Here is a 15,997-nt window from a genome sequence, read left to right on the forward strand (position 1 = left end):
AATATCCTATTTCAAAAACTAATCGTTACTGCTCTGTCAGCGGTGCTCGACCTCGGTCATTGTTTACATCTTGACCACGAATCTCGCGTCTCCCTAGCCGACCTCGACTGACTCTTTCCTTAATGCTATATTACCCTAAAAATTCTAGGGCGGATTTTGTCCTATACACTTTATATGGCAAATTAAAACTGCAAAATTTAACATAAAACGTATTCAAAAAAATGTTCATTTAAATAAGAAAAAGAACATAACTATGTATTCTACTCGGAAAAATAAATGCACTACCGACATTTTGGACCGGTTTTAGGAAGGAATACGATGAAAGGTAAACGTGATATTTGGCTAAAAATCTATGTTGCCTTGTATTATGTCTCGTTATGTATAGGAGTCAACTGAAAGTGATTTGGAAAGTTTGCGTACATATTGAAATAATAACGGAAGAATTTGGAGGAAGTATGACTTTGGTGCCCAGGTTCGCACTAGGCGCCAACCAAAACGTCGTTGACAGCAGGCTAAAAAGTTCACTGTCCAGGTTTGTGTGATGCCCCAGGGCGGATTTCGTCCTAATTCGCCTGGGACTTGGTGATTTCAATCCTACATGCCCCAACATGTATAAAAAGGGTTATAAGCTTATTTTTGGAGGGAGGGGACGTTTTTAGAGGAACTTTTGACCAAGGGAGAGCACAGAGCCGACGTGGAGGCCGGGTTTCATTTTTCTTTCACCAAACTTAGTAATTTTTATGTTTTTTTGTATGACTTGTTGTTTGGCTACCATGTCTATGTGGAGCTAAATTTCACGTTCTAGGGGTGCGGTTCTTTCACGACAATTGTTATTCGAATATTGATTTTGATTTATTGATTTATCATATTAGTTTATTTATTCAATCCTGCGCTTAATTATTTGATTGCTTGATCACCAACCGAATACTATCTATGAATCTAGAGTTGAACTCGAAAGTGAAAATTCTAGATTGCATATAGGATTGAGTAGGGCAAATTCTTGAACTTGGGCATCGGGGAACGGATTTGCGATTAGGATAGACATATACCCAATTGTCTTGCTTGGTTGATGTACAGGAATTGTAAATGCGTTCTTGTTAGTTCTAATTCCATAGACATATAGGCGTTAGATTAACTTAAACAGGCAAGTAAGAACTAGATAGATTCTTATGAGCAATATTAACCCTGTCAACCAATAAACTAGACAAAATCATTAGTCAATTCAATTGAAGAACACAATAGGAATATTAGATAGCCCGTAACCCTAGATCGTTTTCATCACACTAATAACATACAAAAATCTGTTTTTCCTTTGTTCAGAGTTCATTATTTATTTTCTTTTTATTTTAATTACTTTATAATCAAATGCTTTTGGGTTTAATTATTGTTAAATTAATTAGGATAGTCTAATTTAGTTAATAGTTAACCACAAGTCCTCGTGGATTCGACATCCAACTTTCAATCACTTTATTACTTGACAACCGCATATACTTGCATGTGCGTTTGGCCACGACAAAAAACAAACAAATAAAGTACATTTTATATACTGATGGCATATAAAATATATACACAAATACATTAAACAAAAAACAACTAGAAATAACGCTCTTTGAGATGAAAAGTTAATATGGCATTTGTTTAATCCGAGTGCACGTGTCGTGTGTACACAAGATTACAATTATGAATGGTCTAGAATTGAGAAAGAGACATAATGAAATACTACCACAAAAGAGAAAAATGGAGAAAGTGAAAGATTGCTTATGTCCTTTCTTTTGGCATATACAAAAAAAAGATATTACGTAGTATGCAAAATAGTGACAGATCTAAAATTCAGACAATATGATTATAAGTTAGACAGAGCAAGTTTCAAGATGTATATCTAACTCTATTTGTACTGGTTTATTGTACATATTTATAATGTCACATATCTATACTTGTTTATTGTACATATTTATAATGTCACGAATCCGCGGACTCTTGTGTCCGCCACTGCAAGGTAAATAAAGCTACTCAAACCTAAGATAGCAATATTCAAATAACTATATATGTAAGAACTGAAAAAAGATTCAATAGGCAGAAATGTGAAAGACCAGAAATGAATGAGAAGAAATGGCACTGCCAAAAACAGGTGAAGATTCAATGAAATTTTGTGTTCTTGAAAACTAAGAGCTAGTAGTCCAATAAACACTTCTCAGTACAGAAACACCATTTTTTGGTATTAAAGATACAACACAAACTCAACAACTCAGAAAAATAACTAGTGCCGAGTTCAACAGCATTCCTTGTCCAAGGGCTGCAATTTATTTGATTTCCTTGGGTTCAAGGGCTGCGATTTCTTTAACAACTTGCGCTTTATCGGCCTCAAACTGCTCGTCCTCTGCAGACAAGAAAAGACGATTAAGGACAATGGTGAAGCATGCTTTCAAAAGACGCGGTCTGCTCCTTTTTATTGTGTTTCATACCTTTGTCAGTCTTAAAATCGGCAAAGAGACGAAGTAGTTTGCTTCTGTTAGCAATAAGGATGCTAACAATATCTGGAGGCTTATTGTGATTTGCGGCAAATAGCTGCAAAGCATTCAAAGGTCAGACACAAAGCATTTGACAACGGAGTTAACGAGCTGATATTTAAAAGAATGCCAAAACCACTAGGGTACCTTGAAGACATGAAACGCTTCTATTTGGATACTTTTGCTTGACTCCTGCCAAAGAAGAATTCAGCAATCAACATCAGGTGATAGCGATACCATTTAAGAACATTTGTTAAAGACTCGCTGATGTTAGGATTCTCACGTCAGCTGAAGTGACGAGAAAAGAGCCTTATACTTTCCCATATTTGTAAAACCTACATACTTTATCCTGCAGCATATCTTTGTTCATATGCACAGAAAATGTCTATATCATGGTTTGCAAGGTCAACTAGTAAGTGACACTCTACACCACAGGTTGTTCATTTAAACAATTATCCGTCTACTACTGGATAGTCACAGATAAAATTTAGGAGTGGCAGTTTACAACAACGACGACAAGAACAAACCCGGTATAATTCCACATGTGGGGTCAGGGGAGGTTAGTGTTTACTCATACCTTACCCCTACCTTGTGGAGATAGAAAGGCTGTCTCCGATAGACCCTCGGCTAGGACTGGCAGTTTGAACCCGTAATTTTCTGACCCTAACCAGGTATCTCAAGAAGTTAAGATACAGTTTTCCATACTCTATAATGGGCGGCTTTAAAGTTGGGATAATGAATTTTGTTTTCCACTTCTTTTTCAATTTTCTAATACATCTTAAAAACGTCGAAGGCGTAACAGTTTTTGGCAGGTCAACATGTCTAAATTTAACCCAATACCGCATTTTCCACCCATCAAATGGAAGTAACTGCACCTGCGGAACTCTAAAACAAACAAAAGTGATAGCAAGTAAGAGGGAAGGTGATCAATACCCTGAGTAGATTCATAAGAATCCTCAAGTTGTCTCTTGAGCTAACATAACGTGCCATTACAGCAGAATTTGAGCGGTCCAACAGCATATCTGCCAAGAGCTGCAACAGTAAAGCAGACATTACAAGGATTTAGAAAGAAGAAATTTTTAAATGTGGGTTCTTTAAAGCTAAACGTCACAAGTATCCTGAACATGAAATTTGAGAGACTACTGCCAAAATACATAATGTGCTTAAATATCTACTTATCTTGAAGAAGTAAAAACGACATTATAAGATTTATAAAGAAGAATTTTACAAAGGAGCAGTGCGCTTGAATATGATGTGGCACAAAGAAGCAATTATTCATTTTATTTCTCAGTAGGAACCAAGATAAGTAAAAATGCTATTTGAACTGCCGGAAACTGTCTTCGAAATCACAGGTTCTGCTCCCAATCATGAAAACAATCTACAGAACGATTCCACTGGCATGTGAAAACTCCTAACTTCCTCCTTATTCGTCCTTTTTTGCATTTTTTATTTTTTTTGAATAAGTTGCCAAAATTTTTATTCCTCTAATGGCATAGTGAAAGTGCTAAATATGTACAGTAACAAAAAGTCATAACCGTACTTCACAAAATTCGCACTAATGAAAGGATATGAGTAAACCATATTATTTTATATTTTCCATATTACACCAAAAAGCCAAAAAAGGACAAGCATTTATATATTTAAGCCTATGTAGTGGTTCAGCTTTTCCTTCAAAAATCTCTGATTCCTTTCATCAAAATATAAACCAAAATATACATGACGGAACGATATTCCATATGCTTCTACTGTCTTTTTCACTCTCCCGCCTGACCAGCATGAGAGAGCGTTCTTTACAACATTGGCATAACCCAATTCCATCCACAAAGATTTAGAAATAAACTTCACAACATTGCCACCACACCATGCAGCGGCAAATAAGTAATATTCATCATGCCTCCCAACACAATTAAAAAAAATACAAAACTCCCTTGTTTCCAAAATGTTTATGTCAATCGAGCTTCATGAGTAGCCAGCCAGCAGAAACCAGCCACCGTTAAAGGGGCTTTGCTCCTCCATATAATCTTCCAGAGCCCTTAGTTTACTGCAATCGACGATCATACCACCTTATAGACAGACATAACAGTAAACATTCCAGCCCTTCACTGTTTCATATCTGGTGTGCCTTGTATAGAATAATACCTTCCTACTATTTCCTTCTTAATATGAAAAAGAGGATTCCCTCCCAGTTCTCAACCTAAAATGCACATTAGATATGTATTTTCTAAAGAATTCATAACAAAACAGTAAACGAACATCCCTGAGCGAAGAAAAGGTAAGAAAAGAAAAGAAAGGAAAAGCTCTTCCACAAAATGCAGATAACATTCAAGTCACCAAAACATCTTGTTTGTGTAAGATCTGGAGGATTTAAGGAAAGAAATGCACTTTTTACCTCAATGATTCATAATGTAACATACCAAACTTACACTGAGATTCTTTGCAAAATGTGAGAGATTCCAAAGAAACAAAACTCATGCCCGGAACTATATACTATTCGACAGAATATGTCCACATCAAGAGGGGCCAAATCCCTTACCTTGACAGCTTGTCTTCTAGTGATGTAGTTACTAGACTCAAGCAGCTTTGAGTTATACTCTGTGAAAAACTGAAACCAAACCAGAAGGTGTATAAGTTACCAAAAACATTTCCCAGAACTACTAACAAGTCATTCACAAGCAACCCAAAAAGAACACAAGAAACAGCTATTACAAATGAAAAACAAAATATTCCCTGCAACTTCTGAACATATCTGTGTATCAGTTCACTAACTCCCACTAATGCAAATAAAACAACAGTGGTTCCTTTTATTAATTTTTTTTTTTTTGGGGGTGGGGGTGAGGGGGTGGGGGGGTCGGTCTCTGATAAAACAATTGAAAGTTGGAAGTAGTTGATCTGAAAATATCCTTAACCCTCAAAGATGCAAGATAATTTTCAGTTTCCTTTGGATAATTACAATTGATCTTTTCTGTTTTCACCCCTTCCCTCAACTTCAAAAACCTGGATGCAATAGACAAATGGAGCAACAAGAATAAGGTCCACAATTTAGGATTATAATACTATTGCCAACGGGATAATACATTGCCATGAAACACTCAAGAGCGAAAAAGATGACTTTACAATCATGTAATTTTAACAAAGAACTTAATAGTGTAAGCGGAACTAGTACTGAAGAAGTAGCTTGCAAGCATTATGTATATATGTGAAAATAAAGCCACAAGCAGCATAATTCTTCGAAAGAAAAAAATATATGGTTCAAACAATATGCCTGCACACGTTCAATAGAAACACTTCTCAAAATAATTAACTTCCATTACCCAGTCATAATTCTTCGAAAGAAATTCAGCTACTGTTGATTTGTGCCTTGTCAAGAGTTCCTGACCAAGAAATATAAGCCAGTCAGGATAATGCCGCAATAGTCATGATAACTTAGTCCCTATGGAACAGCAAAAGCTATAACTTTCCAAAGCCATTTTGTCCCTATGCATTTACTTCTTAAATATTTTCTAATTTTAAGTAGCAAAATGACTTCGCTTTCTGCTTTTTTTCCCAACTTAATGAGGCGTGATAAGGCAAAGGAGAAGCAGACAGACAGTGTGTTTGTTTTACAGTCAATATAAATTGATTAAGTAATGCTCAATGGTCACCACTATAATGACAATAACAATTATGAAAACAGGATTATCTATACGATATTCATTCCAGATTCTTGATCAAGAGCATTCAACCTTAAAAGTGGCAGCAGCATCAGCAGCAATGTCAAAATTTGGCAGCTGAATATAATCGAAAAACTTCTTCATATGCTCAGACTCCAAGACATATCTAAAAACAAAAGAATAAATGTAAGTTCTCAGCAAAAAAGAGCCATACAATAGCACAGAGCTACTTTATTGTTTCTATTCAAGCCTTAAATCAGGGACTAGAAAGAGATTACTGAAAGAAACTAATTACTTCAACGGCAGGTCACGTAAATAAATCTCCTAACACCAACAAAACTTAAAAGGAGCAAAGAAATAATTCTAGACAGTTTTCTAAAAGACGAAAAAACCCATTAAATAGGTTCATGTGGCTTACTTTGCAACACTCTGGTGGCGAATGCACTCCCGCAGCATTGCACCATAATGTAAAGCCATATCTGTATTCTCATAACTAAATGACAAGAGAAAAGGATCAATCAGAAGTCAGCGAACACACGACAAAGAGATTGGCAACAGGAATCCTCATAAACATCTTTTGCACCCACAAAATAACTTCCTAGAAGCTCTCCGACATCAAATGCTTGCAAAAAGGCAGCGGAAAAATACTACCAAAATGGGAAAAAATTTGACTAGCCACGCAGATGACATTTGTAAACATCCAGAAAATACTTACACTTGGACTAATAAATAAAATTAAGGTCTGTGCTAAAATTAATATCTGAATTTAATTTTTGAATTTTGCCATTGCGTAGAGCCGATATTTCTATTGGACCAAAAAAGGAAAGTGTTTCAAACGAAAGAAGATCATGCAGACAAGGGTTAGAAACACACAAAATAATGAATGAAAATAAAGGAATACAAGAACCTTGTTTTTAAATCAGTATAAGGAAAACAAGAACTTCTAGGCCAAAAGTCTATGGATAGAAAATGATTTCTTTTATCCAAATAATCTGACCTAGCTTTCGCATGGATACAGATTAGAAACCAGTGTCAGAAAAGTAAATGCAAAAACAACTTAAAGAATATGGAAAACTAATAAACAAGAAGCATTTGACAATGTAGGACAAAGCCACCACATTTTGAACATGTTGTCGACTGTAGCGTACCCTAATATTAATATGTCCATCAAATCAATGTTTGCTTCCAAGTAATCACAAGCAATCAGCCGAGACTGAACCTGCTGCCTCTGCAGATTTGCTACTACTTGAGTAGCATCTTTGCGGGTCTGTGAAATAGAAACATCATTTTATTATAGAAAAATAAGGAGCAGACAAAAACAAGATTTCAAAAGAGTAACAGGCTTAACAGAAGTGAAAACCCAATTAAAATTGATCAAATAACATGTAGTAGAACCACCTTAAAAATTAGAGAAATTAGAGAACAACCAGATAATACACTCTCGAAACGCAAAAAGAAAACCATACATAAGACCAGCTGACATGACAAGAGTGAGACTATCCGACCATAAGCAACTTTCTGAACTCACAGAAGACGTCAAATTACCTCTAAATTCAAATTGGGAAGACAAGTAATTATCAGCCGGAGTGTGTTCTCTCTGAAGAACTCTTGAGTCAACTGAGCACAAGCCTCAGCGAGAGGCTCGGATTCGCCATTCCCGTAAAGAATAATCTTTAATTCCCGGATTGACTTGCTTAACTCCATCATCTGCGGATATGCAGTTAAGAAGAAAAAGTGTATAACAAACACTATACTAAACATAATCAAGCAAAAGCATAACTCACACTAAAGTGTACTGCCATATATCTATCTCAAATCATAACGAACATATATCAGCTACATTCAAAATAGGGGCATTATCACTGATGATTCAACACACAACTCCAGATCACATATTTGAGAAATCACCTGAGTTCAATTACCAATTCTACTGCATATCACATAAAACTCTTATCCACCGCTTCCATTGTTCACTTAGCAATTGGTGTTATCAACAAATCCACAGAATTAAAAAATAAATTCTGATAACAAGAAAATGAACCAGATCCAAATTGGGTTTACTAAAGCTATCCCATTTGTGAAAATTTTCACAAAGCAAGCTAATTCAAACAATTGAACCAAACCAATCAACTATAAATCCCCTGCATCCGTTCCACAATCAACTATGAATCCCCTGTATCCGTTCCACTCTATTCAGATCACTAATTCATAAGCTAAGCTAATTCAAAAGTCTCACCCCAACAATCAATCAATCATCAACTATTCCACAATTCCAAACTAGTTAGGACAGAAAACATAAATCCTTATATATTTTACACTGTTCGAGTCCCATTTTTCTTCCGATACAAGATAAGAAAGGTAACATTTTTCAATAAGAATCAATTAACTGCATCTCAAACCAAACTAGTTGAGCTCTGCTATATGAATCCTCTGTATCCATTCCACTCCATAGTCCATTCACATCACAAATCCACAACTAAGCCAATTCAAAAGTATCAGCCTAAAAATCAATCAATCACGTCAACTATGCCTCAATTCCAAACTCGTTATCTAGCCATTTTTCCTTTTTTCAAAAATAAGAATAAACATCAACCTTTTCAGGTCATTAATTCACAAACTAAGCCAATTCAAAAATCTCAACCCAACAATAGGCAATCATCAACTAGACCTCAATTCCAAACTAGTTTGAATCGAAGATACAAATAACTATATATTATGCTCTATTGGGGTCCATTTTTCTCCCAATACAAGACACGATAATGCAACAATCAATCAATCAATCATCAACTACGCCTCAATTCCAAACTAGTCAGGATTAGCGACATAAATCCCTATGGATTTCACTCTATTGGAGTCCCATTTTTCTCCCAATACAAGACATTGAGACAAGAAAAGCTAACATTTTTTTTTGTTGGCAAAAATAAGAATAAAGGTCAAACCTTTTCATCAACTACATCTCAATTCCAAACTAGTGAGAATTAAAGATACATATTTCACTCTATTGGAGTCCCATTTTTCTCCCAATACAAGACATTGAGACAAGAAAACTAACTTTTTGTTTGGGCAAAAATAAGAATAAAGATCAAACCTTTTCATCAACTACGCCTCAATTCCAAACTAGTTAGGATCAACAATATAAATCCTTATATATCTCACTCTATTGGAGTCCCATTTTCTCCCAATACAAGACATTGAGAAAAGAAAAACTAACTCTTTTTTTTTTTGGCAAAAATAAGAATAAAGATCAATCATCAACTATGCCACAATTCCAAACTAGTTAGGATCGAAAACATAAATCCCTATATATTTCACTCTATTCTAGTCCCATTTTCTTCCGATACAACATAAGAAAGGTAACATTTTTCAATAAGAATCAATTAACTGCATCTCAAACCAAACTAGTTGAGCTCTGCAATATGAATCCTTTGTATCCATTCCAAACTCCATAGTCCATTCACATCACTTATCCACAACTAAGCCAATTCAAAAGTCTCACCCTAAAAATCAATCAACTACATCAAGAATGCCTCAACGCCAAACTAGTTATTCGGGCGCATTTTTTTATACAAGGAAAGGTATTTTTTTTTTTCAAAATAAGAATAAAGATCAGACCTTTTCCGGTCACTATTTCACAAACCAAACCAATTCAAAAATCTCAACCCAACAATCAGTCAATTAATCAAACATCAACTACACCTCAATTCCAAACTAGTTTGAATCGAAGATACAAATCCCTATATATTTTTCTCTATTGGGGGGCCATTCTTCTCCCAATACAAGACACGACAATGTAACAAACAATCAATCAATCAATCATCAAATATGCCTCAATTCCAAACTGGTCACTCTATTGAGGCCTAAATCCCTATATATTTCACTCTATTGGAGTCCCATTTTTCTCCCAATACATAACATTGAGACAAGAAAAACAAACTTTTTTTTTGCAAAAATAAGAATAAAGATCAAACCTTTTCATCAACTACGTCTCAGTTCCAAACTAGTTAGGATCAACAATACAAATCCCTATATATTCCACTCTAATGGAGTCCATTTTTCTCCAAATATAAAGACATTAAGACAAGAAAAGCTAACATTTAATGGCAAAAATAAGAATAAAGATGAAACCTTTTCATCTTTTTTGGTCTCGCGAGTATCAGGAGCACGCTCAAGGAACATAAGAAGATCACGAGTCTGACGAACAAGGTCAACTGGAGTCTTTGGTTTAGACTTGAATAACCCCTTCATCTTTGCATCACCAGCAGCACTAAAGCTATTCTCCCTAAACGACCTCGCAGAAACAGCTGCAGTTGATGGAATAGGGGACGAGAGCCTCTGAACCACAACTGATTGTGGTTCCGATGAGGCTCTGCCCCCTTTCCCTCCTGATGATAAACAGCTTCCTATTTTGCCTTTATTTTTACACCAAAAACACTGTGTATCAATTACAGTTGAATTCTGTTACAGTTCTTCAATGGCTTTAATATGGGTTCTCTTTTTACGTTTATTTTTTTTGGGGGGGGGGGGCCAAGATTTTGTGTATTTTTCTATGGGGTTTGTGAGTTGGATTTGGGGAAGACAATAATAATTTGATCTTTGATTTGATCTATGATGGGGTTCAGTTGAGTAGTTCAAATTGTGTCGACAAGTATTTGTTGTTTTCTCCTATGGCTAAATTCCTATTCTTATTACTTTTTTTTTTTTTGTTAACATATACATTTCCTCTTTACATTTTTCTCTTTTTTCTACCAAAATATCACCTATATAAGTTCTAATTTGACCTTTTAGTTTTTTCTTAAATATTTGATATTCGGAATTAATGATCCGATTAATCTGAATTCATGGATAGGGACTAACAAAGGAAAAACATTCCCTATTTAGAATTTATCTATTCTCAAAACTTAAATCTAAACCTTGAGTTAAAATTTGATGAATTTCATCCATCATATTACATATGTTGACTTTTAGTTCTCATTATAATTTTTTATATGTTTTCTTTTATCTAAAATACCAGTATATTATTGTAATATTGTGTATTCAATAAAAATATTTTGATAAGAGAATAAAGTTGGAAAAGTATACAAGTTAATAAAACAAAAAAATTGGTTATATCCTATTTAATTTAGGAAACCACTAGTTTATTGAATAACTCTATCATCTATTAAAAAAGAATGTACTATTATATTTTTTAGTGATCAAGGCAAATAATCAAAGAATACCAATTACTATTACTTTCAATCAGCTTTCTACTATGAACACTAGTTAGAAAACTTAACTCTAAAATTTATAGCAAGCAAATTTGTTACTTACCTCGTATTTCTCGTATAAAATAAAGAGAAGAAAATGGGAAAAGTTCATTACATAGAAGAAGTATATATATAGAGCTTAAAAGTTAGGGGATTCTTTTTAGCTTTACATTGAAAAATTTACAAAAAAGAATTGCATAAAGAATTGTTGGTCAAACCTTTATTTATTGTTTAGCAATTGTAGTATCAATCATCATATTATATAATTTCTAAGTCGTTTTCGATAAATCAACCTTGTCAAGTCATGCCATAAAGAAGCCACGTTGCTGCAATTATGGTGCTTTAAAATTAGAATCATATATATTCGAATATATAATTGCCTACAAAAGGTTTAAATTCTTTGGTAGCCTAGTTAGCTAAAAACGACGTTAATAGCTTCCTGTTTTTTCATTTAAATTATTTATGAAACTGCTACTTTTAGATCTTGATATACATCCTACTGACGGGTTCGGCTGAACCCAATAACTTTAGTCCAAACTCTATATTTGTATTAAGAAATTCACTAAATATGTACAAAAACTAAATTTAGAATCGAGTTACTAACACCTAATGTTGCTATCCTAAAATTTAGAACCCATAAAGTTCAAGTTCTAGCTACGCCTTTGTTGATATATGAACCTCGTGGAAAATATGATAATTATCTCAAATGTTAATTTTGTTAAATTTTGATTTGAATAATCTTGTTTTGAAAAGAAATACTATTTTTTACTCTCTTAAACCGGCCGGCCTAGCAATATAACGCACACAAGTAGTATTTACAATAAGCTTCTTTAACATAACTTGCAACCGATATTTACATTAAATTAATAAATGTAATATATATTTCGTTATATCATATTTATTATTTAATCATGATCAAATAATATGTATTTTATTTTTATTTTTATTAGTACTCCCTCTATTCAATTTTATATGACGTTCTTTTATTTTTAGTATATTAAAAAATGGCACATTTCTATATTTAGAATTAGTTAATATTTAAACTTTTTATTTTATTTTTAATGATACATTTGTATGGCTATAGATGTTTAAGACCACATGTTTTTTAAGTATTTCTTCGTTCTTAAACTCTTTTTCCGGTCATACAGTGCCACATATGATATCAAACTGAGAATAAAATTCTAAAAGTGCATTGTTTGGTTTAAATATCTAATGTAGGATCATATGTCTCAATATATACACTATCTAATATAAATATCGAATGCGTGTAAGTATTTTCTGTTCAATTAGTTAGATTGACAAGCAAGTATCAACCTGGGGTTGTATTCTGTTTTAATTGTTATTGGACCAATTGTATTAGAACATTTATCATTAATTACCAAATCAGAGACTTGGTCTTGATACGAAAAGTTGGCTTAAGAATATCCTTAATCGCTGAATAAGAAAAAAGAATATCCACTAAAATTTAGCAGTTAGAGGAAAAGAAAGTTTCCTTTAATCTTGAAAAAAATTACAACTATCTAAACAAGCTTCGTTTAACTTTAATCTGAAATGGTGTGTGACAAAATCTACTACTCTAACCTTAACAAATGTAGTAATAATAAAAGGGAATGAACTTAGCTTTTTTTCGAATTTATGGATTGAATTCAGCCAGACTCACAGTATTATTAGAGTGAGACTTTGGTTACTGGCAAATGCTTAGCATAGACTTCAAAAAGTTCATGCATCAAATTAAAACTTTTGACTTTTCTAGGATTACCATTTGAGAAAAATCAATTTTCTTATTTATTTCTAATAATGTTATTGTATGATAATCCTATTTTCCATGTCACACTTGGAGCTTTCTTTTTCACTCTACTGACTGGTTTTCATTAGAAATTTTGAACTTTTTTTTTTGGATGAAAACGCATGATAATTTTCTATAACGTGAATCCAAATTAATCGAACTATACATTTCGAATAGAGTTGTTGGTCCACTTGCAACATTGGGTACAACCAATTAAACAAAATACCTGGAAAGTCACATGCACAATCTATAGCTTGGCCACTCATTTTTGGCCTTACCTATCTCCAAACACATCAAGATTTTTTCTTCCATTTATTATTTTTAAATTTGAAATTAAAAAGAATGAGGTACCCTAACTTTTCAACTAAATTAGCTAGAAAAGTCATAGATTTATTATTTTATTACATTGCCATTTGGCTACGAACTTTTCTAGTTAGGATATACTTTGGGTTCTTTGTAATGCCATTGTCAACCTCTCTGAAATATTTACTTTACTTTAAATTTTAGATGGAATAAATTTAACTGCATTTGAAGTTAATATGTCGAATTAATGAATACAATGCATATGTCTTACTCTTACATATAAACTATTAATAATTAATCATCATGATTAAGTGATATGAATTTTAACTTTAATTTACAACTGTTATAATAAATCCTTAATTTAGTGCACAAATCACGTATAAGTACTTTTCTACCGGACATTAGAACAATTTCCGCTATTATTCTACATCTATTTTTATTTTTTGGAAAGACATAAATCTTGAATTTATAAGCTTACTATTCACTTCCAACTTTTTATTTCCCAGATTTGTGCTTATGGATGTCCTTAATATGTCAAAGTTTATTAACCGTAGCAGTAATGTCGTTACACATCACTGGTCTAAATCAAATTGTTTTTGGCAGTGATTGTATTTTATCACGAATTATGGGTCTCGGGTTCCAATCATTGCATAGTCCAACAGTTTTAGCAATTCCAACAAATTTTACACAGATACTTCAGATTTAGGCTAAAAATTATGGGAAAAGATACTATATAGTCGCTCTTAAAATAATATCAAAAAAATATATATATATATTTTTATATTTTTTGTATATATATTTATGTATGTTATATAAAACATACAAATTTTATGCACTTTTGCGGTTATTGGATATAAATAGTTTCGGCCGCGAGTTAAAAGTAGTCTTTTCCACCTCTCTATACTACTAGATCCGCCCCTAATCGCAGTGGGTAATACCGTTCCCTATAAAATAACTTTAAATATAAGTTTTGACTATTAAATGGTGTAACTATATATCCAATCTGATTATTCACGAGAATTCTAGCACAAATTGTTGGATATTGAGTTTGGATCTTAGGTCGGTCCATGTGGGCTGCCCCGACCCATCTAAAAGAGATAAGGTAAAAGGAAGTTACTCAAAATAAATCATCATACACAATTAAACAGTGATGGGATTAATCAGTTTTTTAATGAGGGTTAACTTCTCTTTTACATGAATCACGTTAAGTTTCCTTAAGAAAGAGAAAACAGAAACTTCCTTCTTCCTCTTCAAAAACCACACAAGGATAAAAGACACTTAGTTCGTGAAATTCTAACTTTGTTTCCAAGAGATTCAAAGTTCGACTTGGGGCAATTCTTTTGGTGGTGAGTTCAACGATATCCGCTGCGTCAAAAAGATACACAACTTATTATCCTCGCCCCTCGGTTTAATCTAACATTGGTATCAGAGCAGTGTTATTTGTATCCTGGTTCGATTGCCTCCATAAAAAATATTGTGTTGAAAGTATCCCTCATTTACTATTTGTTGGTTTTTTTATTTATTTATTTATTTTTTTGCTAATTGTATTTGGGGGAGATGACCATGTTGTGAGAACGACATAAAACTGTTAATTTTGTACTGTTGCTTTTGTCGCTCAAACATGGTATAGTTAATTAGGATTGCAAATTTTCTTTTACGGTGCCACATATTTCTTTTTATGTCATATGTGTTAAAAATAGATGACACTTCGTCGGATCGAGAGATTTAAAATACGGCAACAAATTTCCTTATGTGCCCGGCTCTTTAACCATCTGTGTGGTTAATTTAGGATACTAATTGAAAGGAATTATCAATAATGTTTCCCATGTGTTTGAACAGAAGTCACAAGATGTTTTAGAATCCCACGTTGGCTTTTATGTGTACCACTCTTCAAAGTACAACTTGTCTACTCCTTCGTGGCTTTGTTCATGAAACTGCTACGTTTTCTATTTGATAATTTTTTTTTTAAATGCTTTAATGTCAAACATTGGCTTGTTACTGAGACACATATTTAACTTATAATTTAATTGAATGTTGAAAATGGTCTTAACCTCTATTTAAAAATGTGCCAGAATTTTTTTTTGGTTGTCATTACTTGGAGTGGGGGTGGTTGTTCTGAATTTTACCCCAAGAAAGTTGCAAAAAGCAGTTCTTTTAATAATAACTATTGAGAAGTTAAACCCAATGTTTAACTCTGTATGATATTTTTTTTTTGATTATCTGCAATTGCGAAGTTAAGTTTGATTGGTTGGTGTCATCCCTTTAATCATATTTAATATGGTTAGATAAAGAATACAATTATACTACTACCACAACAGACATTTCAACTTAGATATGTGGTCATATACTTTCTAAGTGCTTAGGCTGAACATTTAAATATTTAAAGATATGGTCTATAGTGTATTCATTGTTCCATAAGTGAAAGGATTCAACTAAGTCTCAATTATTTCTTTACTGATATATTACTGGTCATTGAGGGTTGAATATTTATTTCTAAATAACTAAATG

The 15,997-nt window shown here is 33.2% G+C and overlaps 1 protein-coding gene across 1 annotated transcript; it reads right to left on the bottom strand.

Annotated features, from left to right (window-relative positions):
* Positions 1-2,096: 2,096 nt before the first annotated feature.
* LOC107823828 (putative MO25-like protein At5g47540) lies at positions 2,097-10,761 on the bottom strand. The gene is made up of 11 exons (XM_075224617.1): positions 10,283-10,761; positions 7,703-7,864; positions 7,306-7,424; positions 6,576-6,650; positions 6,230-6,323; positions 5,819-5,878; positions 5,041-5,109; positions 3,441-3,539; positions 2,655-2,699; positions 2,463-2,565; positions 2,097-2,377 (listed from the first exon to the last, which is right to left on the bottom strand). Exons 1-11 carry the CDS (start codon positions 10,400-10,402, stop codon positions 2,301-2,303), a joined length of 1,023 nt encoding a protein of 340 aa, XP_075080718.1. The 5' UTR covers positions 10,403-10,761; the 3' UTR covers positions 2,097-2,300.
* Positions 10,762-15,997: the final 5,236 nt, after the last annotated feature.

This window comes from Nicotiana tabacum, chromosome 11 (genome assembly GCF_000715075.1).
Source record: "Nicotiana tabacum cultivar K326 chromosome 11, ASM71507v2, whole genome shotgun sequence".
Lineage (NCBI taxonomy): Eukaryota > Viridiplantae > Streptophyta > Magnoliopsida > Solanales > Solanaceae > Nicotiana > Nicotiana tabacum.